This window comes from Oryzias latipes, chromosome 4 (genome assembly GCF_053564925.1).
Source record: "Oryzias latipes strain Hd-rR chromosome 4, Olatipes_Hd-rR_3.1".
Taxonomy (NCBI): Eukaryota; Metazoa; Chordata; class Actinopteri; order Beloniformes; family Adrianichthyidae; genus Oryzias; species Oryzias latipes.
In genome coordinates this window covers 35,818,343-35,843,569 of record NC_136240.1, presented here as the reverse complement: position 1 = coordinate 35,843,569, position 25,227 = coordinate 35,818,343, and the positions used below count along the sequence as shown (strand labels likewise).

At 43.7% G+C, this 25,227-nt stretch overlaps 2 protein-coding genes and 2 long non-coding RNA genes across 6 annotated transcripts in view; 1 reads left to right on the top strand and 3 right to left on the bottom strand.

Annotated features, from left to right (window-relative positions):
* Positions 1 to 3,961: 3,961 nt before the first annotated feature.
* Positions 3,962 to 15,724, bottom strand: LOC144991977 (uncharacterized). The gene is made up of 3 exons (XR_013655686.1): positions 14,367 to 15,724; positions 5,449 to 5,796; positions 3,962 to 5,381 (listed from the first exon to the last, which is right to left on the bottom strand). It is a non-coding gene; the product is annotated as an uncharacterized LOC144991977 (long non-coding RNA).
* Positions 5,493 to 7,924, top strand: LOC144991979 (uncharacterized). The gene is made up of 2 exons (XR_013655688.1): positions 5,493 to 5,621; positions 5,699 to 7,924. It is a non-coding gene; the product is annotated as an uncharacterized LOC144991979 (long non-coding RNA).
* A 1,902-nt stretch (positions 15,725 to 17,626) lies between the features above and the next one.
* On the bottom strand, positions 17,627 to 24,174 carry LOC144991976 (uncharacterized). The gene is made up of 2 exons (XM_078946418.1): positions 24,061 to 24,174; positions 17,627 to 18,703 (listed from the first exon to the last, which is right to left on the bottom strand). Exon 2 carries the CDS (start codon positions 18,394 to 18,396, stop codon positions 17,980 to 17,982), a length of 417 nt encoding a protein of 138 aa, XP_078802544.1. The 5' UTR covers positions 18,397 to 18,703; positions 24,061 to 24,174; the 3' UTR covers positions 17,627 to 17,979.
* Positions 22,475 to 25,227, bottom strand: part of LOC105357747 (uncharacterized) — a 28,874-nt gene continuing 26,121 nt past the window's right edge. The window contains exons 29-31 of one of the 3 annotated variants that reach the window (XR_013655681.1): positions 24,773 to 25,005; positions 24,246 to 24,679; positions 22,475 to 24,142 (exon numbers count right to left, since the gene is read on the bottom strand). Coding sequence is in view for 1 of the 3 variants with exons in the window: in XM_078946412.1 (XP_078802538.1) it covers positions 24,664 to 24,679; positions 24,773 to 25,005 (249 nt within the window). In the remaining 2 variants the exon portion in view is untranslated. Of the gene's footprint in view, positions 24,680 to 24,772; positions 25,006 to 25,227 lie in introns of all 3 variants that reach the window. The other 2 variants (XR_013655680.1, XM_078946412.1) reach the window with 2 other exon arrangements.

The following is a 25,227-nucleotide window of genomic DNA, read 5'->3' as shown; positions in this document are numbered from 1 at the left end:
GAGACATTGACACACTCAGGACTGAAAACCAGGCTCTGCTGGGAGAAATCCAAGCTTTAGAAAGAGTTGTGAAAAGGAAGGCCGAGGCAGAAGCAGAGCTGGGTGGTTTGAGGAACGAAAGCTCCCGTCTTAAAAACAGCGTACAAAGACTGAAAGTAGAGATTCAAATGAAAAAGGCTGAGCTTCAGCGTCATTCTAACCTCATTTGGGAAGGAACTGTCAGCTCGTCGGATCCACAAGCTCTGTTAGGGGCAGTTCGAGAAGAACAGCGTGTTGTCGAGCTTTTAAAAAGGGAAGCCACATACCTGAAGACTCAACTGCATGAATTGGAACTATCTTCAACATTCCAAGGAGGTTTGAGAGGAGAACTGAGGGGCCTGTTGGCTCAGAAAAAGTCAGCAGAGGAAAATAATTCCAGGCTGAAAAAGAAAATCCGACAACTCCAAGAGGAACACAAAGAGGTGATCGAAATACGAGGAGAAGTTGGGGCACAAAGCAAGGCTCTGGATGCTTTGAATGCAGAAGAAAAGGAGTTGGAGGAAGCTTATAACAGCATCAAGGCTGATATCGTGGCTCTTGGATACGGCAAAGGTCAACTAGAACTTGAAAAAGAGGTCCTGTCGGGGCAAATCCAGGAGAAAAAGAAGGTTTTGCAAAAGAAGGGCGAGGTAGAAGCTGAGCTGTGTGCTCTAAAGGAAGTTAGCAGTTCTCTCAAAGACGGCATAGAACTGATCAAACAGGAGATTGAAAGAGAAAAGGCTGAATTTGAGCGGATCAGTGAGTCTAAGGAGCTTCCTGACACACTGATCTCAACTTTGACGAAGAAAGTTTGGGAAGAAAAGTTTGCCGTTGAAAATTTAGAACAGGAAGCTGACGTTCTCAAGCGCAAGCTCCAAGACCTGAAAGTTTCTGTTCAGCAAAAACAAGGCGTAGAAAATGAGCTGCGTCAGGTTTCTGCACAGAAACGGTCGGCGCAAGACAATATTTCAGAGATGGAGCGTGAAATCACCAATCTTCAGAGCACGCTCCATCAATACGATAAGATCAATGCTGAAGTTCTGTCAGAAAGCAAGACTCTACATGCTTTGCATCAGCGACAAAGGGAGTTGGAAAAAGAACAGGAGAGCATCCAGGCTGAGATCTCAGCTCTTCAAGTCAACAACAGCAAACTGGCTGCTGAAAATCAGACCCTGTCAGAGAAACTCCAACAACAACAACAACTTGGGAAAAAGAAGACAGAGGCAGAGGAAGAGCTGCGTGCTCTGGGGAGAGTTACCGCTAGTCTCAAAGACAGCATAGGAACCTTGAAGCAGCAGATTAAAAGTGAGACGGCTAAGTTTGGAGGCGTCTTCCAAGACGGTGCGCATGAAGCCATGCCTGACCCATCAGACGTCTTCAAGGATTTCTCCAGGAGAATTGCCGACCAGAAGATTGTCGTTGAGAATTTAAAACTGGAAGCCGACAATCTCAACAGCAAATCCCAAGAAATGCAAGAACTTAACAAGCAAATACCATTATTGGAGAAACAGCTTTTGGACCTTGATCGACGAAAACAGTTATTGCAGGAAAATGTTTCCACGACGGCGCGAAAAATCTCAAAATTTCAGGAGAAAAAAAAGAGCTACATCAGCATGAATGAAGAAGTTGTGGCAAAGAACAATGAACTTAAGAAACTGTACAGAGAACAAAAGAGGGTGGAAAAAGAATATGAGGCAGCAAAGACTGAAATTAATGCTGTTCGAGCCAGCACTAGCAAACTGAGGGAGGACAATTACATTCTAACCAAAAAACGTGAGTCCTCACAAAAACGTGTGCAGAAAATGAAAAAAAAACAGCCAAACCAGGGGGCTTCAAATGTAAAAGAGCCGGTTTTGAAGGAAAGTGTTTCACCAATTAAACATTTGAAAGAAAACCCTCCACCGAAAAACCCCAAATTGAAAAGTCCTGATCCTGTCTTAGAAAGCTCATCTGATGACGATTTAACCCTCGATGACATTTCAGAGCTTCCTTTTGACACTCCTTCCCTCAGTGACTTCTGAATTCAGCAAACTGATATAAAAGACGTTTTTTTAGTTTTATAGATCAGTTATATAGTTGTTAGAAGACTCAGACTCTTTGTTTTAGTTAACTTATGGGCTGTTTTATATTGTTTTATTTTCACTTGACTTTTATTGTATGTTTTTACTGTGTATTTGTCATTAGCTTAAACTAGAAGTAGGTCTTTTATATCTCTATTTTTGTTTTTATGGTAATTTAAAGTAGTAAATTCAAATGTAATAAAAATGATAATAAATAATAGGTATTAGTATTATTATTTTTTTTTTTATTATTATTTTTTTTTACTTGTCCTGTCCAACAGCTAGGCAAACAGATGAGAGCTGAGGGCCTCTTGTGTTGGACATATTTTATTTTAACAAGAGGGGTTATTAATCTTCAGACAAACCAAAGGTATGTCTGAATAAACCCCTTTTGTAATTGAGGCCAAACTTTAGTAATTTCAATCATGTTTGAAAATCTTTGGTGTTGGACCGGACGGAAAAGGAAAGAAGGGAAGAAGAGGGAGGGACGATAGAGAGAGGGGGGGGGGTAGGAGGGTGATAATAGGAGGGGAAGGGGGGTAAGACCATGAAGCAGCATAGAGCAGACAGGTTTACTGGTTGTTTATCATTACGGTACGGTTCAAATGTAGTACAAAAAGGGCGGGGCCTGTTCACACACACTCAAATATTATCAACACACCTGCTAGCTGCAAAAATGTCCACATGTCAACATGTACACAAAACAGATAGTGTTCACAAACGCATACCTATGCCTTAAAACCAACTAGTGTGAAATCTTTAATTCATTCAATCATGCAAACTATTAGTGCAAAGGTAAGCTAACACCTGTGCTCAAGTGAGTGTTTATGTTCTTCTAAAATGGATGGTGGAATGTGAAAAGAAGGAGGAGGAGCGCGGTATTAGTATTATTTAAATGAGCGATCAGTCTGCCAGCTGTCCCCGACCTACCCTCTTTCCTCTTCCAACCACTTATTGGGACGATGGGGGGGGGGGGGGCAGCCTGGGGGGGGGGGGGGGGTACTGAGAAATCAGGCGATGTCCTCTCAGTGCCCTCCACTCTTAAAATATAACTGCACATTACTTAATAAAATCAGTGAAACATTTCACTTTAAAATAGCTGAGTAAATATGAAAGCTCTCAAATCAGTCAAAAGACAGGAATATTCAGTATATCTACTTAATATTTACTATTCCATTGCAATAAAGTGACTTGGCACAAATGGAATTTAAATGGAGTAGATGTAACTCAAATACTGTGTAAACTACATAGAAAATATATGTTAAAAAAATTGAGTTGATCTACCTGAAACGATTCACAGGAGATAACTTGAAAAATGAGACCAAGAAACTACCAAGAAAATCTATTTGAAACTCTGACAAGTAATACTGCGCATTACTTAATCAAATCAGTGAAACATTTTACTTTAAAATAACTGAGTAGATATGAAAGCTCAAATCAGTCAAAAGACATGATTATTGAGTATATCTGCTTCATAGTTTCAATTTCATATCAATGAAGCGACTTGGCACCTCTTTCATACTTCCAGTTAACACCTACGGTCCCTCTGACCGTCACTGGGACATTCATACTCATTCACACACCAGTGGAGCATCACTGATGAAGTGTCTTGCCCAAGGACACAACCACAGCTGACTGGGGAGAGCAGGGATTCAACTGCCAACCCTTTAATCATTGGATGGCCTGCTCAACCGCTTGAACCGCTGTCACCCAAATAAAAACATCTTTCCACGTCTACTTTCCTTAAGTGGTTATTTCTACAGCCGTAAAGCACATTTTGAACATAGAGTGAATGCTCGATCAAATTTCTCAAACTCATAGACAGAAACATGCAGGCATTCATCAACCTGGAGGACAAGGTTCGGCCGGTACTTGTTAAGGCCGAGCCCGTTGAGTTGGCGACTGAAAAAGTCATGGTGGCCTGAAAGTTTTAAGCTTTACACGGGTGCTCCCACCTGGCATTAGAATTGATTTTGACTCTAGTCCCAAACTGGCTCCAAAAATTGTCAAACATTTTGACATGATACAAAATATTCCTAGTGGTATAACCTGTAAAATATGTATATAAGTAACATTAAGAATCTGCTGCAATGTCAATTCAATTCAAATTTATAATCATTCATAATATAAAACTATTTATCATCCTAAGTTAGTGCTGTACAGCATAAAACAAGAGAAATTTCAGACTGATAAAACAAAAACAAAAATCTATTTTAGTACAAATTAATATAAAACATTAAAGCACTACAGTAAAAAGCAATAACTACAATCATAAAAGCTATTGCAACAAAGATTGTAAAATAGCACTACTTGCCCTACAAGATCAGTCACTCTCTGAAAACCGGCAGAGGTAGTGATTTTGTTCCGTCTCTGCAGGTCTGAGTAAACCTGATCTCCAGCAAGCAGCACACAATCTAACTCACAACTGTCCCACAGAAACACACTTAACAGTGTGCTTGGCTGCAGCCACCAAAGAGATGGCCATGCACTGCCGCCCACTGTTCCTGCCAAACGGCTCACTGCCTTGTGTTTTGGCGGAAGTTGTTAGCGGGGATGCTAAAATCAATTCAGGTGAGATCATAGATGTGGGTGCCTTGGTTCCCCTGAAGGAGGGCTCGGCTAGGATGACGGCACAGTGCAACATGTGTCTGCTGATACTGTGTGAGAACACGTGTGCCGTCATTGCTGAGAATGGACGCTGGGCTATTACAGACTCCCATTGTCGCAGTCCTGAAGGGTTGGTGGGGTTCCTGACGGAACAAGTGTAGTTTTGTTTTTTGACTCTGTGGGTGAAGTTCATAACTACCTGCAGAGGTCAGTCGAGGGCATTGTGTTGACTCAGTTTGAAATAGTTGGTGTAGTTATCTTTTCTGCTTCAGAAGGGTTTGACCCTTTCTTAGGAAGTCCTACAGAGAGAAACTCTCTGAACCTCTGCACAGAGAGCCTCTTCAAAATGGCGGCTTTTCTGTTGATTTTATCGACAATTGAATCTTTTGGTCAGCTATGGATAATAAATTGACGTCAGCATCTGACAAATGGGAACAAGTAGCCTTTTTGATCTTGGAGTAACTGAGATTTTTTGCTAACCACGCCCACATTCCCTATATATCCGTATCCAATGTTAAGAGGATCCACTCAGATGGGACATGGAGTGAACCCACACACAAAGGAAAATATGGGACTTCCCTCAATGTGTCGTTCTGGACCAAACAGTCTCCTCCACTCAGCCACGGACGCATGCAGAAGATCCTCCAATGTGGGCGTGGTCCATGTGAAAGGAGCCAAACACGTTTCCATGAAGTCCTGTGAAGAAATGAGAAAAAGGATGAAGGGATCCATGCAGTCGTCCAAGCGAAGAAGGTTTTCTTACCTCCAGAGAGCTCACAAAAACAGCTCCAGTCAAATGGGCTTGCTGGAAGATCTTGGAGATGTTCGGCTCGGAAACTCTCCAAACTGCACCAAAAGGAGAAGCTAAGCAAGGACACCGTCATACCGGACCTATACAGGCCATCGGCCGGTGCCCCCACAAAACCTCCCCACCAGGTATGAAGTCCACACACAGAAAATCTCTTCTTTACATCTATTTTTTTTTTAATATTTCTTTTTCTTCATGTCTCCAGTTTTCAAGGATGGATGGTGTCATCCTTGCAGCCATGGATGGAGAAGAAGCCGCAATGCGGGGGCAAACTCAGGCATTTTCCCAGGAATTCTTGGCAGTCTGTGAAGAAGAGGAGAAAAAGGATGAAGCTGACAGATGCAGGGATCCATGCTCTCAGTTAAGTCCAGACGGTTTTCTTTTTTACCTCTAGACAGGTCCTGGCTAATTTGCAATGTCCTAAAAGAAAAAAACAGTGTGGAGTGGATTGTGGGGGAAGAGGTCAAATGGTCACATATCGGGGGACGCCATTTAAGAGGGAACAAAGCTAATGGTGGAATTTGGAAAAGTAAATAAGTAAAACAAGTTCAACTAAAGCTACAAGTAGCATTTAGCGGGCCCGAGCACGTGTGACCGCCTGACACGGGCGACCGCCCCGCGAGAAACACCCTGCTTAAGCTTTTTCATGTCGTACTTCCTTCTGCATTCTGGAGCTGTGAGCTACTGTTAACATGACAGGAGCCAGTAGGTGGGGGGTGGGGGGCTGTAATCTGTTGGCTTTAAGGACAGAGACTTTTGCATATAGCATGAAAAAAAATTCTTCAACCGAAGCTTCGTTCAGATCTGCTCATTTTCTCATCAAGAAGAAGGCATTTTCAGATTAAGCAATTGTCAATCAAGCAATGATTGTAATTACTAACACCGTACCTAAGGATGAAAAAATGGAGGTGATCTAATTTCCACTACAATGTCTAGACCAGTGTCGGCTATGTTTGATAACTTGGCCAATTAGCTGGACCGGGATATTCCAAAGTGCTGGTGGTTTTGCATCGAGTGTGATGAGTCTGTGGAAAGCAGCAGTACAGCGCAGCTGTTGTTTTTTTTTAACATCAAGAAAGAACTCTTGACACAACTGCCCTTACAGACAACTACAAGAGGAGTTGAAATGTATAACACGGTGAAGGAGTTTTGTGCAGAAATAGGTACAATTAGAAAAGCTAGTAGCAGTGACTGCAGACGGGGCTTCTGCTATTATCAATAGACAAACAGGTTTCATCACTCACTGTAAAGCTGACCCAGACTTCCCAAAATGTCTGCATTACCGCTGCGTCATTCACCAGTAGGCTTATGTGCAGAAGTGATTGGCTCTGTACATAGAATGACTCCTGCTGTGAAAACCATAAACAACCTCAGCTGCAAAGCCAAACAGAACAGGATTTTCAAAGTGCTATTGGAGGAGATGTCTGCTGAATATGGTGAATATGAATTTGGTGAATATGAACTTGCATTTTTGACTGATATTACTGGAAAACTAAACCACTTGAGCTGCGAGCTGCAAGGCAATGACAAAACTATATATTTTTTATGAAACAGCCTGCCCGAGCCAGTGTTTATTGTGGGGATCTTTTCTGCCAGGGCTTGCCGGCTTGGTCGGTGGTTGTAGCTGCAGTTGTCGCCCTTGCTGGGACAGCTGGGGTTTAACTTTGCAGCCTCCCGGCTGTGAAGTGGACCCCGTTACTGTCCCAGTCTGGGTGGGTGCTGTGGCGATATTCCTACAGCCAAGCTGGCTCCTGGAATGAAGAGATTCCCAAAAACCGTTTCCTAACTGCAGAGCCAAGTATATGTTTACATGTTTAGGTCAATAATGTGATGAACAGCTTCATGTTGTCTTGTGATGTAAGTTTTTAACCTAAGTAAGCCTAAACATGCCACCCTGTTACTAATCCAGTTGATATGGTTCTTCATTTGTGTCTAAGTGATATAAAAACATTGTTTTTATATTTAAAGCTCTAAGCAACAAAACAGTTGTCTATACAAAAGACCTTTTTACAATTGTGCACTTTTAGCAGGACTCTGAGTACATGTGACCAATGTATGGTCGATGTTCACAGACTTTGTTTAAAACTGAAGGTGACAGAGACTTTGGAGAAGTGGCTACATTGTTCTGAACTTCTTTGTTTCACCCACAGAAAAGTTAAATTGCTGATTTGTTTTAACAAGCTGCTGAAAAAATTATCTTTTTAAAATTGCAATTTCTAATTTGGGTTTTACATTTTGTGTTCCATTTTTTGTGATTTTATTAGAAAGATTTGTTATTTCTTTGGTGTTTAAAGGTGGTACATATTGTATATACACAATCATCTTAGAGACATTTGCTATATGTTGTGTTTGTTGTCGTTGTAGTTTAATTTCTTTGGAGGAATAGAAAGGAAAAGAAGTTGCAGCATTGATTAAAAAAGCATAAAAGAGACATTTACTGTCTGACGTTACAGCTGTAGGAGTGTACTGAGGCTGGGTTTTGTTTTGGAGCACATTCATATGTGTCGTTTGTAAAAAAATAAAAGATAAAATATAAAGTTAATTGTATTTTGGATGAATAAAAAAGCAATGATTAGTGCTAAAGATGTATAAAAGCCAAACAAAACAAAGGAAAAGGCTGTCTTTCAGTGTTGAACTAGGCTTTCTAACTGTTGACATTCTTGTCTGCCACTCCTGGCTAATTTACATGTGAGCACACAGCCGTTGGGGGGGGGGACTCCACTCCTGCAGCAGGGGAGACTGAGGAAAGGCTGGAGGATGTAAGATTTAAAAAAATCATAGAGTTGACCAGTTCATTTTATATATGTATATATTTTTTATTTTGGTGCTGATAACCTAAACAGAAGCTATGATAAAAATATTTGTTTGAGTCAAAATGTCCAAAAAGTTGCTTTCAGCACAATAGGGTGATTAAGGTGGTTAAATGTTTCTCGCACGTATAGTGCTGCTTTTCAAACGTGGAGCTTTGTTAGACACATCTAATTCTGAAATCTCAGCTTCCTGAGACAAACGGCTGACTGATATGACGCTTTTTTCTATGACCGCATCACAATCGACCACTTTATCATATCCATTGAATTTTAGTGAGATTGGACAAGGAATGTGCACGTGAGAGCAACTTTTGTGTGCATGGCGAGATGCCCAACTTTGCCGCTATGTCACAACCACACCCCCGCATTGAAAGATATGTTTTTTATCAGAGTAAACTTCAATGGTTTTTCAACAGGTGGACGTCATTTTGAGGTGTGTCGGCTCATCCTACTTGGAGCAGTGATGCTCCAAGTCAAACATGTCATTTCCTGTTGCCAACAGGTGGCGTTACATCTGTTCCGAATTCTTCCACTGCTGATGTGTTTAAGTCAGACTATAATCATGCACATCAATTTTGGATCAGATTGGATTATGCATGGATGAGTAATGGCCATTTGTCTTTTCATGGCATGTTTTCGAAACGACCTCCAATTTTGACGTGCCGCCACGGTCACAAACAACCATAAAAGCTTAAAAAGCTACGCAATTTCACATTGGACATGGGTTTAGTTTACAAAACACAAGTTTGGAGTCATTATTCACAAATCTCTAGGAGGAGTTCGTTCTAGAACGAGGCCTGCGAATGACCAAAATCCACCAAAAATGACATATTGACATCAATATATCAGACTTCCTGTGCGTGTGACAGGTGGGGCCTGAGAGACTTTTTTGTAGGTATCCATCTGATGAACATGCCCTGTTAAAATCAAGCTTGTACATTAAAGAACATGGCGGGGCTCGCAAAAACAAACATTGTAGGTGGCGCTATTGAGCCGTTTTTGTGCACCCATGCGAGTGCTGTATATCTGGAGATATACAAGAGGCATCTCATTCTGAAATCTCAGCCTAATGATACAAACGGCTGATTTTTTATGAATTTCTACTTATCTTTTTTTTTTTTTTTTTTTTTTAACTTGTCCTGTCCAACAGCTGGGCAGACAGACGAGAGCTGAGGGCCTCTTGTGTTGGACATATTTTGCTTTAACAAGAGGGGTTATTAATCTTCTGACAAACCAAAGGTATGTCTGAATAAACCCCTTTTGAAATTGAGGCCAAACTTTATTAATTTCAATCATGTCTGAAAATCTTTGGTGTTGGACCGGACGGAAAAGGAAAGAGGGGAAGAAGAGAGAGGGACGCTAGAGAGAGGGGGGGGTAGGGGGTGATAATAGGAGGGGAAGGGGGATAAGACCATGAAGCAGCATAAAGCAACAAGTTTACTGGTTGTTAATCATTATGGTAAGGTTCAAATGCAGTACAAAAAGGGCGGGGCCCGTCCACACACACACTCAAATGTTATAAACACACCTGCTAATGGCAAAAATGTCCACCTGTCGACATGTACACAAAACAGATAGTGTTCACACGCATACTTATGCCTGATAACCAACTAGTGTGAAATATTTCAGTCATTCAGTCATGCAAGCTATTAGTGCAAAGGTGAGCTAACACCAGTGCTCAGGTGAGGTTTTATGTTCTTCTAAAATGGATGGTGGAACGTGAAAAGAAGGAGGGAGAGTGCCCAGCCATCCCCACCCCAAGACCCCCACCGCAGCAGCAGCGGCAGCCGGAATCCCCCCAACGCCACACGGGAACCGGCAGGGAACAACCGCCGCCCGGGCGACCAAGCCCGCCACCCAGGCCAGGGCCAGCAGGGCCGCCGCAAGGCCCCGAGAGCCAGAGGCCAGGGAAGCACGGAGGGAAAGAGAGCGCCGCCCCAGCCCAACCAGGAGAGCAGCCCCCCCGCCGCGCCGGGAGAACCCAACGCAGAGCCCCACCGGAGAAGGACGCCCACAGCCCCAAACGAGCACCCCACCACCACCCAGGAGTTCCGGGCATCCCCCCGCCCCAACCCCAGGTACGAGCCAGGACCCCCCAAGGGAGACCCGCTCCGCACTCCAGGCAGCCATCCGCCCGGCCCACGGTTGGTCCAGGGAGGAGCGAGGCAGGGGGCCCGCCGCCCCCGCCCAGGAGGGGGGAACCCCGGGGAAAAAAAGAGGGCCCACAAGGGGTGTTATAAATATCGCCCGACCAGGCTCTGCCACAGTTGGAAATTTGGCGGGGCCCAGCACTCAGGAGCAAGGACCAGAACCCACCCCCCAGGGACCAGACACCCCCGGCTCAGATGTAATGTGAACTCCCCCACCGCGCGGAGAGAGCACCGCCGGGCCCAGGAAGCCGGCACCCCGGGGACACGGCCGCCGTTGCAAAGGGGGGCCCGCACCCCCCACCAGGGAAGAGGCAGGGGACAGATGGACCCAGGTCCCACCTTCCTTGCAAATTGTGTGTGCGTGTATGTGTGTTTGAGATGGTGTGTGTGTGCATGTGTGTGTGTTTATGTTGGGATGTATATATTGAGGGGGGAGGGGTGTGTGTACTAAGGGGGGTGCAGTTAAAATTGGCGGGTAGGGCACTAAGGGGACATCTCCTGATTACTCACAGTGACGTCCCCTCACCCTCCCCACCAAGGGGCCCTAAATGTCTAAGGTGCAAATAAAACCGAAAGAGGGGGGGCCCACTCCATACGGCAACCATAGGAGGGGGGCCACTGCCTAGTAAACCCCCCCCCCAAGCCTCATCGCAGGCTAAGCCCCCCACCCCCTCACCCTATTATGAGGTTATATGAGGAAGGGGGTAAGTTGGGGACAGCTGATAGACTGTCCCCCGGTGGTCAAACAGCTGTCCCCCCCCCCCAGCAACTACTTATCTGACTGCAACGCAATCAACCACTTCCTGTTTGGCAGTGGCTTGCGCAAGCACCATCAGGTTTACATCCATGAAACTTTAAACGATGAGAGAAAACCCTTATGAGTATCTCCTGTTGTAATTTTATGAACGTCGGACAAAGCACAGAGAAAAGATAGGTCAGAATGTGATATAAAATGTATTTGTCAATATCTAGGTGGCGCTATAGAGCTCGTCCAAGATTGTCATATCCATTGGTTCAGAATAAAAGCCTCATTATGTCCATCGAATTTCAGTGAGATCAGACAAGGAATGTGCACGTGAGAGCAACATTTGTGTGCATGGCGAGACGCCCAACTTTGCCGCTCTGTCACGACCACACCCCCGCATTGAAAGTTATGTTTTTTTATCAGATTAAACTTTAATGGCTTTTCAACAGGTGGGCATCATTTTGAGGTGTGTCGGCTCATCCTACTTGGAGCAGTGATGCTCAAGTAAAACATGTCATTTCCTGTTGCCAGCAGGTGGCGCTACACCTGTACCGGATTCTTTTACTGCAGACGTGTTCAGAGTCGGACTAAAATCATGCACATCAATTTCGGATCAAATTGGATTATGCATTGCTGAGTAATGGCCATTTTTCTTTTCATGGCATGTTTTCGAAATGACCTCGAATTTCGATGCGCTGCCAAGGTCACAAACATCCGTAAAAACTTAAGAGCTTTGCAAATTAACATCGGACATGTGTTTAATGTACAAAACCAAAGTTTGGAGTCATTACTCCAAAATCACGAGGAGGAGTTGGTTCTGGAACGAGGCCTGCAACTGAAGGTTGCATCTGGAGATCAAAAAAGTCTTGGAGGGTGTCTTGGAGGGTGTTGAATGACATTCTCAGCCGCAGAACAAAAACTACAGTCATCCCCGATGCCTTAGAACAATGTCCATCAAACAATCTCAGTTTACCTGATATTTTTAACAATTCTTTCTGTTCAGTTTGGAAAAGTCTTTCTCAAAACATTTGTCCACCAGGTGGTGCCAATTACAATGTTTATCTTCAGGGAAGAACAAATTCATTCTTTTTAAAACCCACCTGTAAAACAGAAGTGGTGAATATTATAAACAAGCTGAGATCATCCTACACAGTTGGTGCTGATAACATAAGTAGTAATATCATTAAAGCCATAGTAAATGAAATTGCAGAACCTCTCACCTATACCATTAATCTTTCACTAACACATGGCAAAGTTCCAAAAATGACAAAAATAGCTCAAATAATACCCATATATAAGTCTGGGGACAAAAATGATATTAAAAATTACAGACCCATATCAATACTGCCAATTCTTTCCAAAGTTTTTGAGCGAGTTGTGTACTCAAGATTATCCGACTATTTTGTAAAACACAATATACTAGTGCCTCAACAATATGGCTTTAGGAAAAACAGCACCACAGGTATGGCTATCTTAGATCTAGTAGAAAAAATCAATGACGCCTTTGAAAGAGGTGAATATGGTATTGGGATTTTTCTGGATCTTTCTAAGGCATTTGACACTATAGATCATGAAATATTATTCAGCAAATTAAGGCATTACGGGGTCAGGGGATTAGCGCTCCAATGGTTAAGGAGTTATATCTGTGGAAGAGAGCAACATGTAAATTGATGAACTAAAATCACAGAAACTCAACATTCAAACGGGTGTGCCACAAGGGTCCATATTGGGACCACTTCTCTTCATAATTTATATAAATGATTTTGTTTACTGTTCCGGCGCCATCCACAAAATACTTTTTGCAGACGATACTAGTTTATTTCTGGCACATAGAAATATAGACCAATTAGAAAAACTCTTAAATGAACAACTAATAAAAGTAGATACTTGGTTCAAATGCAATAAATTGTCATTAAACACTAGCAAAACCTTTTTTATCGTATTCCACACATCCAGACACAAATCCACCTACAGGAAGTTAAACATAAATATAGATAGACGACCTCTACAACAGGTGGACTCAATAAAATTTCTTGGAATCCATATAGATCAATTTATAAATTTTAAAAAACACATAGATGAACTTGTAAAAAAATTATCCAAATTTGTTGGTTTGTTCTATAAGATTCGACACATGCTCCCATCAGATGCATTGCTAACATTGTACAGATCCCTGTTTGAGCCTCACCTGAATTACTGTAACATCATACGGAATAACACATACTCTACCATGACTCTACCGCAAAACTCCTGATTACACAAAAAAAAGCAATAAGAGCAATAACCTGGTCCACGCCAAATTCTCCTACAGATCCACTCTTTCACAGATACAGCCTCCTTAAGTTACCGGAACTTAACACGTATCATAACGCATGCACAATGTACAGTGTTGTTAATAAACTAAAAAGTGGTTTGTGTGACCTCATACCACTTTCCTCGCCCTCTTATTACCATGACACCAGGGGAAAGCATATGCTAAAAGGCAAAAACAGAAAGTTGCAATGTACAAGCTTCTCTGTCTGTACTAGAGGTCCACAAACTTGGAACACATTAGACAATGACATTAAACAGTCTGCTACAATATACATGTTTAAAAGGGAACTGAAATTACTATTATTGTCATCATACTGTACAAATGCTGCTCCGACTGAAACCACCTATTAATGTTTTGTGATTTCTCTCTGTTTGTTGACACTTATATGGCAACACGCCAGAGTTTATGTTGTTCAAATCCATTGTCCCTATTGTATAACACTTTCCACTATATTACCATTATTTTCTCATATTATTATTGTATTTTATTTTTTTAATTATTTTCTTTTTCTTTTATTTTCTTTTTTTTTTCTTATGCCACTCATCTTCTGTACTTTTATGCTGGTTTCAATGCAGGACCCCTAATAATAAGCAGCTGCTTCAGGGATGTCCATTTTTTCCGCATTTTGTATTATGAGGGGATTTGTTGCTTTTGACACATTGTGGAAAAAAAAAATAAACTAAACTAAATATGAACATGGTGAATCTGAACTTGCATTCTTGACTGATATTACTGGAAAACTAAACCACTTGATCTGCGAGCTGCAAGACAATGGCAAAACTACATATATTTTTTTTGACCAGCCTGCCTGAGCCAGTGTTTTTCTTGTGGGGATCTTTTCTGCCAGGGCTTACCGGCTTGGTCGGTGGTTGTTGCTGCAGTTGTCTTCCTTGCTGGGACAGCTGGAGTTAAACACAGCAGCTCACGGCTCTGAAGTGGACCCCGTTGCTGTCCCAGTCTGGATGGGAACTGTGGCTATGTTCCAATGGCCAGGCTGGCTCCTGGTATGAAGAGATTCCCAAATACCATTTCCTTTTTTTTTTTTTTTTTTTTTTTTTTTAAACTTGTCCTGTCCAACAGCTAGGCAAACAGATGAGAGCTGAGGGCCTCTTGTGTTGGACATATTTTATTTTAACAAGAGGGGTTATTCATCTTCAGACAAACCAAAGGTATGTCTGAATAAACCCCTTTTGTAATTGAGGCCAAACTTTATTAATTTCAATCATGTTTGAAAATCTTTGGTGTTGGACCGGACGGAAAAGGAAAGAGGGGAAGAAGAGAGAGGGACGTTAGAGAGAGGGGGGGGTAGGAGGGTGATAATAGGAGGGGAAGGGGGGTTAGACCATGAAGCAGCATAGAGCAGACAGGTTTACTGGTTGTTTATTGTTACGGTACGGTTCAAATGTAGTACAAAAAGGGCGGGGCCTGTTCACACACACTCAAATATTATCAACACACCTGCTAGCCGCAAAAATGTCCACATGTCAACATGCACACAAAACAGATAGTGTTCACGAACGCATACCTATGCCTTTAAACCAACTAGTGTGAAATCTTTCATTCATTCAATCATGCAAACTATTAGTGCAAAGGTGAGCTAACACCTGTGCTCAGGTGAGTGTTTATGTTCTTCTAAAATGGATGGTGGAGTGTGAAAAGAAGGAGGAGGAGCGCCCAGCCACCCCCACACCCATACCCCCGCCGCAGCAGCAGCGGCAGCCGGAGCCCCCCCAACGCCACACGGGAACAGGCAGGGAACAACCGCCCCCCGGGCGACCAAGACCGCCACCCAGGCCAGGGCCAGCAGGACCGCCGCGAGGCCCCCAGAGCCAGAGAGCAGGGAGGCGCAGAGGGAAAGAGAGCGCCGCCCCAGCCCAGCCAGGAAAGCAGCCCCCCGCCGCGCCGGAAGAGCCCAACGCAGGGCCCCACCGGAGAGGGACGCCCACAGCCCCAGACGAGCACCCCACCACCACCCAGGAGTTCCGGGCATCCCCCCGCCCCGACCCCAGGTACGAGCCAGGACCCCCCAAGGGAGACCCGCTCCGCACTCCAGGCAGCCACCCACCCGGCCCACGGTTGGTCCAGGTAGGAGCAAGGCAGGGGCCCGCCGCCCCCGCCCAGGAGGGGGGAACCCCGGGGAAAAAAGGGCGGCCCACAAGGGATGTTATAAATATGGCCCGACCAGGCTCGGCCATGTTGGAAGTTTGGCGGGGCCCAGCGCCCGGGGGCAAGGACCAGGACCCACCCCCCAGGGACACGAACACCCCCGGCTCAGGTGTAATATGAACCCCCCCACCGTGCGGAGAGAGCACCGCCGGGCCCAGGGAGCCGGCACCCAAGGGACACGGCCGCCATCGCCAAGGGGCCCGCACCCCCCACCAGGGAAGGGGTAGGGGACAGATGGACCCAGGTCCCACCTTCCTTGTAAAATGTGTGTGCGTGTATGGGTGTTTGAGAGGGTGTTTGTGTGCATGTGTGTGTGTTTATGTTTGAATGTATATATTGAAGGGGGAGGGGTGTGTGTACTAAGGGGGGTGCAGTTAAAATTGGCGAGTAGGGCACTAAGGGGACATCTCCTGATTACTCACAGTGATGTCCCCTCACCCTCCACACCAAGGGGCCCTAAATGTCTAAGGTGCGGTTAAAATTGGCGGGTAGGGTGCCAGGAGGACATCTGCTGCTTGCTTGCAGTGATGTCCAAGCACCCCCCCTACCAAGGACCCTACATGTCTAAGGTGCAAATAAAACCGAAAGAGGGGGGGCCCACTCCATACGGCAACCATAGGAGGGGGGCCACTCCCAAGTAGCCCCCCCCCAAGGCGCATCGCAGGCTAGACCCCCCACCCCCTCACCCTAATATGAGGTTATATAAGGAAGGGGGTAAGTTGGGGACAGCTGGTAGACTGTCCCCCGGTGGTCAAACAGCCGTCCCCCAGCCCACCCCCAGCAAAGGGGCCAGGGCCACCCAGCCCAGGGGCCCACCCCCGGAGGCGCCGACACCCCAGGCCCGGCACCACCCACCCCACACAGAGAGAGAGGAGCCAGAAAGCATCGCCCCCCCCCCCCCGGAGCAAGCCCAGGCCCCCACCCCCAGACGCCGGCCCTAGAAGAGCTCTGGTCAGGCCTCGACGGGACCGAGGAGGCCAACCGGCCGAGGCAACCACTGATTGCCTCAGCGGAGACCCCGACCCGCTAGCCCCCCCGACCCGTACTAATAATGGGCCCCCCCCTCCCCCCCAGAACGCCCCCCCACAGGACAGGGCCGACAAGCCCCCCACCCCACCCCAGACCCCGCAGCCGAAGCGGGTGACACCCAGAGCGACCGGGGGCCCCGAGAGGGTTGTCCCGTCCCGTCCCAGAGCCAGGGAAGGGCCGATCCCAGCCCCAAATACCATTTCCTAACCGCAGAGCCAAGGATGTGTTTACATGTTTAGGTCAAAAATGTGATGAACAGCTTCATGTTGTCTATTGATGTAAGATTAAACCTAAACATGCCACCCTGTTACTAATCCAGTTGAAATGATTCTCCATCTGTGTCTAGGTGATAGAAAAGCATTTGTTTTATATTTAGAGCTCTAAGCAAACAAACAGTTGTCTATTTACAAGAGCTTTTACAAATGTGCCCTTTTAGCAGGTCTTTGAGTTCATGTGACCAATGTATGGTGGATTTTCACAGACCTTGTTTAAAATTGAAGGTGACAGAGACTTAGAGAAATGGCTTCATTGTTCTGGAGTTCTTTGTTTCATCCACAGAAGAGTAGAATTGGTGATTGATTTTGAAAAGCTGCCGAAAAAAGTATCTTTTTCAAATTGCAATTTCAAACTTGGGTTTTACATTTGGTGTTCCATTTTTTGTGCTTTAATTGGGAAGTATTTATTTGTTTGGTCTTTTTAAGGTTCTGTAAATATACACATAATTTTTAGAGACATTTGTTATCAGTTGTATTTGTTGATTTGTAGTTTAATTTCATTGGATGTCTAGAAAGGAAAAGAAGTTCAAACATTGATTATAAAATAGGATATAAGAGATAAAAAAAAGAAAAAGGAAAAAGATAAAATATTGATTTAATTGCATTTTGAATGAATAAAAAACAATGATCAATAGAATCAGAATCAGAAATCAGAAAAAGTTTTATTGCCAGGTTCAGTAGAGCGCACTTTACAAAACGAGGAATTTGACTTGGTGTATAGTGCAATTAAGAATAAGTTAAAAATTAAGTTAACAACAACAACACACTATATACAGTAGAGTAAGGTGAAGTAAAGTGGGAGCACAGATGGGCTGGGATGGTGGGGCCTGTAAGTGGCACAGACAGTCCTTTGGTGGGGGGGGGGGGGGGGGGGGGGTCACCTGGGGGAGTTGGGGTACTGTTCAGCAGGCTGACTGCAGTGGAGAAGAAGCTGTTCTTGTGGTGCGAGGTCCTGATGGACCGGAGCCTCTTGCCAGAAGGGAAGGGCCGAAAGAGATTATGTCCTGGATGAGAGGGGTTGGCTACAATCCTGGCTGCCCGCCTCCAGGTCCTGGAGATATGCAGCTCCTGGAGAGACGGGAGGTGGCAGCCGATCACCGCGTTGCAGCTTGGCCTTGTCTCTGGCCGTGGCCGCAGCGAACCAGACTGTGATGGAGGACGTGAGGGTGGATTCGATGATGGCAGTGTAGAAGTCTACCAGCATCTTTTCAGGGAGGTGAAACTTCTTCAGCTGCCTCAGGAAGTACATCCTCTGCTGGACCTTCTTAGTGATGGAGCTGATGTTCTGCTCCCACTTGAGGTCCTGGCTGATGATGGTTCCCAGGAAGCAGAAGGACTCCACAGAGGTCACCGGGGAGTCACAGAGGATGACAGGGGGGAGGGGGGCTGGGGCCTTCCTCAAGTCCACTGTCATCTCCACTGTCTTCAGAGCATTAAGCTCCAGGTTGTTAGCGCTGCACTATGACACCAGCCTGGCTATCTCACTCCTGTAGGCCGACTCATCTCCGTCAGAGATGAGGCCGATGAGTGTGGTGTCGTCAGCAAACTTCAGGAGTTTGACAGACGGGTGACCAGCTGTGCAGCTGTTTGTGTACAGGGAGAGTAACAGGGGTGAAAGGACACAGCCCTGGGGGGATCCGGTGCTTGTGGTCCGAGTATCTGAGACAAGCTTCCCCAGCCTCACATACTGCTGTCTGTCCGTCAGGAAGTCTGTGATCCACCTGCAGGTGGAGTCAGGCACATTCATCTGGGAGAGTTTTTAATACTAAAGATGTATGAAAGACATACCGAAAAAATGTCTTTCAGTGTTTAACTGGCTGTCTTTGGATTATGCATGGCTGAGTAATGGTCATTCTTACTCCTCATCTCTCTGTTCACTGCTTGCTAATTTACATAGGAGCAGGGGTCCCAGCAGGAGGGGGCAGGGTTGTAACACGACTCCTTCAGCAGGGCCAGGCTGAGAGAGGCTTTGACATGCAAGATGTTAGAAAATCTTAGGAATGACCGGTTAATTTTATATCTATGAAGATATTCAGGGACCTATGGGACATGTTCAGCTATAGGTCTGTGAAAATTGGTGTCGATTGTTGAAACATAAGTTACCATAAAAAATGTTTGTTTGGAGTCTAGACAGATTCAACACAGGTTTTGGGATGAAAAAGGATTTTTTAAAAATCATCTGTTACACTTTTAAGTCTGAAAAAAATATGGAAAGCAGCAAACACAGATCCCTACCATTTTTAATTTTTTTGTGTTGATATTTGAAGGATAAGTTATGCAAAATAATAGGTGTTTGTAGTTTTGCCTAAAAAGACGTTTTGACCTTTTTGGATGTAAGGTTGTCTCAAAGTTCACCTGTAACTTCAATCATTCTGAATTTTTTTAGGAAGCAGTAGCACATAAATGCCTATGAAAGTTGAATTCTTGGTGCTGACTACCTAAACAGAAGTTATTATAATAATAGTTGTTTAGTCCAAAATTTCATTAAAAAAATCAAGTGATGAAGTTTCTCGTAGACCCTATAGTGTTACATATCAAAGCTAGAGCTTATTAAAGGTATCTAATTCTGAAATCTCAGCTTCCTGAGACAAACGGCTGATTTATAATAAATTTCTATTATTTGGGTGCACATAATCGACCACTTCCTGTTACGCAGGCACTGTCAGATGTACAGCCATGAAACTTTAGATTATGAGAGAGGACCCTTCTGAGTATCTCCAGTTTTAATTTCATGCACATTGGACAAAGCATAGAGAAAATACAGGGCAGAATGCGACAAAAACTGTGTTTTTCAATAACTAGGTGGCGCTATAGAGCTCGTCCAAGATTGTCATATCCATGGGTTCAGAATGGAAGCTTCATCATATCCATTGAATTTCAGTGAGATTGGACAAGGAATGTGCACGTGAGAGCAACTTTTGTGTGCATGGCGAGACGCCCAACTTTGCCGCTCTGTCACGACCACACCCCTGCGTTGAAAGTTATGTTTTTTTGTCGGAGTAAACTTCAATGGCTTTTCAACAGGTGGACGTCATTTTCAGGTGTGTCGGCTCATCCTACTTGGAGCAGTGCTGCTCCAAGTCAAACATGTCATTCCCTTTTGCCAGCAGGTGGCGCTACACTTTTTCCAGATTCTTTCACTGCAGATGTGTTCAGAGTCAGACTACAATCATGCACATCAATTTTGGATCAGATTGGATTATGCATGGCTGAGTAATGGCCATTTTTCTTTTCATGGCGTGTTTTCGAAATGACCTCCAAGTTCGACGCGCCGCCAAGGTCACAAACATCCGTAAAAACGTAAAAGCTTTGCAATTTAACATTGGACATGGGTCTAGTTTACAAAACCAAAGTTTGGAGTCATTATTCATAAATCTCTAGGAGTCCGTTCTAGAAGGAGGCCTACAAATGTCCAAAATAGAGCAAAAATGTCATATTGACATCAATATAGCAGACTTCCTGTGCGACTATCGAGCCGTTTTTGTGCGCCCATGCCAATCTCCTATAAAATACGAAATTTTTGGCGACTCCTGATGTGTGTGCCAAATTTGGTGAGTTTTGGGGTATGTTAAAGGCCTCAAAAAGGCGACTCTTCCGTCGGAATAAAAAGAATAATCCTTACAGATACAATAGGGTCCTTGCACTCCGTGCTCGGGCCCTAATAAGGCTGGTGTGAAAAGAACATTTCTGTTCTTTTTCCACTTTCTTCTCTACTAGGTGCTGTTGTTAATGTATCAACAGCAAAGAAAATACAGCAATCTCCAATTCTTTGAAACGGAGGTGGAAGTAAGCTGCTTATTCTGTCCTCCTTTGAATAAAGACACACTCAGATGAAAATGGGTTTTTTTAAGTTCTTGCGCCATTTTTCTGATAATGGAGGACACCGAAAGAAAATGAAGCTCAAAATGACAATCGTCAGTATTTCTTTATTTAAATGGTTGTGAATCAGGAGCAGAAAAGAAAAACACCTTTTAACCAAGTTCTATAAAGTGACGGGTTTTTGATTTAGGCCATTCAAAATGGCACGATTCCAATTAAATGACCACCTGGAATGCTCTTGAAATGGATCAGTAGATGATCTGATAGGGTCTTTAAGCTCTACTCAGTTTTTGGTGTCTACTGTGATCTTCTAAACCTAATAAACTGTTGTGCTACAGTTTCATTTGATCCTATTTTTTTCCAGTAAGAGAGAACTGGCCTACCTTTTCGGGACTTTCGTGATGGAGGACGACTCAGTGTTCCTGAGTCACGGACTAGATGCCTACCTGGCACGCAAATGCAAGTCACTCCTCCTATGACTATAGTCAGGTATTGGTTCAAAATGGTACATCTTTCTTTTTAATATTCCTGTAGAACAGAGCAGCCTGGTCCAGATGATCCTGCTGTTTGCTGTGGTTCTGGGCTGGATTTTACATCTGTAGGACCAGGGCTGAGCACCTCTGCTGTAGAAGGGCTTTAAAGTCCCCCTCTAATCACCTGTTGATCTATTTTAAAAGCCTTCTCAGTGGTCTTTTCATTATGATCATGGTTTTCTGGGGGGGGTTTTGTTGCCAAAATTTAAAAACCTGCATTTCTTTCTAGGACATAGCTTCAGCAGAGCATCAGTAGTTCATCAGTGTTGTTGGCGCAGGTCAACCCCACCGCACTTCCCCTCCCTGTTGCTGAGAGCAGGGAGCTTGTGAGCTCTTTTTCAAACTGCACCACTTTTCTCTGCCCTTGACTCACAATGGTTTGAATAAAGATGGACAGCAGAGCAATATCGAGCTTCATGTTCTTTATGCTTGTCCTGCATCATGAAAAAAAGCCACAAGAACATGTTAACCACCATGTTTAAGAACGAACCAAGGCATTTCCTACAACTATTGACTGTATGTGAGAACTGGACAGAGTGACCCAGGGCTCCAGACTAATTTTTTTCACTAGGGGCACTGTGGCCCCCAACTGAAAATTTTAGGGGCACAACCAGAAAATTTAGGGGCGCATAACGTAAATCAACATGCTAACCAAATCTATTAATTTCCACTGTATTACTAATAAATACTTTAATAATAAAAAAGAGAAATTACAATGTGCTGTTTCAAATTCAGTGTTACATTTTATTCTGCACTTTTGAAAATGCAACAACAAGGTAAACTGACAGCAACGCCGCTGTCATGACAGTACAAATAGTAAAGAAAACGGATGGAAATGTATGTTGGTGACACCAAATAGGTGCAGCCAAGATGCACAATAAGCGTCTTTGAGATCATCCAGGTGGATGCAACGCTGCGCAGATCACCTGGTGTGAGACATATATTTTTGTTTTGCTCAAACATCACCTGTGAATCATCACAAAAATATCACGAGAAAGGGGTGGGAGCAAGGCCCCAACCTGAGCGAACGCAGCTGGAAATTTAGTACTGAACTGACTGAAAGCTGCCCTGATGACTACAAAAAAATGCATTATGGGACATGTGTCCTGATGGTTTTTGTAGTTGAGTGATCAATTAAAATAATTTAAAACACAAATTTATTAAAAAAAAAAAAAGGCTACATACATTAAAAAACATTTAAATAAATATAAAACATATAGCCCCGTTAGCTGTCACGCATGTAGGTGTGGGACATTTATTCTCTTCAACTGACCCGGTGTAGGTACCATAACCGCTCGGCCTGGAACTACCATTCAGGGTCCCATTTACTGAAGGTAACGTCACACTACGGTAACCCCACTTGGACAAACTACGTAGAGTGGAGATCTGCTCGGGCTCTACAAATTTTCATTTCACATTCCCTTTTGTAAGTTATTTTCCCTCATAAATTGTGTCTGACAATATTCTTTGTAATTTTTATAAAAAGATTTTGCCACAATCCGCTTGTTATTCCAGTTTAAGTTCAGCCAATATGGCTGAAAATGTTGTGCTTCCGGATCCGATCTGCCAATAATAAAGCACTGGGCGCAGGGATTATAAAAACTATAAGGAAAGATGCATTCAATAATAATCATAACAATAATAAAGGCACGTTTAGAAGACAATGTTGCTCTATAACGGAGCTCTGTTTGTTTACAACTGACTTCATAATATTTTCGTCTATAGTAATATCGTACTTTGTCCAGACCAATCACTATCTGACACGTCATCGGACCAACGGACAGACAATCACATAATGTTACGTCAGCATTAGTCTCAGAACCCCGAACGGATGTTCCAGGCCGAACGGTTATGGTACCTACACCGGCTCCTGCTGGAGAACGAAAACAGTTTTTTTACTAACTTTCATATTCCTAACTACTCAGTGTTTTATCAGGGCTTGTTTGGATAAACACAGAGCTGATATCCTGGAGATGGAAGATGGTTTCGGATCAGTGAAAGAGGGCAATTTCCCACGGCAGCAGCACACTACGGCAAACCGGTTGAAAAACCCTGCTCTAAGGAACCACCGGCGCAAGGTCCGGTCACACAGTGACTTCTGCTGCTTTGAACCTATTAATTTTACTTTTAAAGCCTCACTTTATCTGAATTAAGATGAAGTCGTTTTTAGCCAAAATCCAATGTTTTTTAATCAAAATTTCTCTGGAATTTCATTCTGAGAACCTCTGATTTTCAACATCTAAAATCTAATTGTATTTAAGGTAACTCAATCTGAAAGTTGATTTTGAATAACAAATGTCCCTGGGCAACCTGAAGTTGAGGCAGTAGAAAGACAATGAATGGATATCATCCCATCTGGCCGTGGACCAGCAAAGGCTGACTGCATGAAACGTTTGGCAGCTGAACCACAAGCTTCAAGTACAAGAAGGTGGCAACTTGTTATGTCAACAATAGACATAATCTATTCAAAAAGGGAAGAAGAAAAAAAAGAAATCCAACGGTTAATTATTGACTCTGTGTGTGTTGGTTGCAACCCAGATTCATCCTTGTTGCTCATTTGTGTCCATGTGTTTAGTGTTGAAATGTTTTCTAAATCCATAAAAAGTCCCAAGTTCACGACCATATGCAGTCTGAGCACATTCACTCGTGAATGCCTAACAAAAGTATTTGAACAAGTTAACTCAGAGTGACAAACAAAACACTTCATCTCAAATAGGCGCGTTCACCTGCTAATGAAGCAGCCTGGCCCCAACTTCTGCAACACGGGGGCTCTCCTTCACTTCCCAACATCTATGTTGTGCATCTTGTCTGGAAAAATGTGAACATGTTGTGTAGCGTTGGGTTGTACGTTGTGGCAAAAAAAAAATGTGCCTTGAATAGTTCATCAAAAGCACCAAGTGAGGAAGCCGACCTGTAAACGATGGGCAACACTGTCCCACCACTGTCCCACCCTGTGAATACACAAACATGTATTTCAAGTAGAGCAACAGTCAGACATGCTTAGAGAATATTGTCATTTGACCCTTTAACTATTGCCAACATGTCACACAATAATAGCACAAAGTAAAAGAAAATAATGGTAACTGTTGCAAAACTGTAGTTGAAACTGTTATTTTTTTTTAATTTACAGAAAATGAGTAAAGAGTGCCAACTGTGTGTAACTGTTACCAATGGTGTCATCACTTCAGCTCCACTGTCAGGGTTATCAGCTGCCAGGAGGAGATCTACCAACTCACTGCTGGTCTGCAGCTTTCTGACTTTTTGCTTGAATGCAGTCATCTATTTTTCCAGAAACTTGAAACCTGAGATTTCCTCCCCGAACATCCAAACTAAATCTCGTTCCACCTACATTGAAGAGAAAACTTTCAAATTTCACTGATGAATCTTTTAAACTTCTAAATTATAAAACTGTGTTCAATAATAGGGTTATTTATTTACCAAGCCTTTGATGTCTTTAAACGTGGAAAGACCGTCAGAACATTGCTTGACTGCTGTGTGTCAAGGACCATGTTGGACATTTGGTCAAATGTCAGCTTCATCTTCCTCTTGACTACATCTTCATCCGCTGAATGTTTCATCAAGGCCTCAGCACTGTTTGTGGAACTAACTGTGATTCTGGCTGGATGCTGGTCCTCCAAGCTGATCATCATGAGATGCTCCTCCAGATGATTCTTTACAACACAGGACAGATTTTGATAACCAAACATGCAAGCAAATTACATTTAATGAAAATGTATCCCGAAGTTGTTCAACTCTTTCAGAATTGTAGTGTTCCCTCCATGTGATGATGGTCTGTCTCTTGCAGCTGAATAGTTTTAAGTAGCCTGTTCCACTCTCACCATCATAGTGATGGTCCTGATAAGACCGAAAACATCTCATTTGTAGTTCCACAT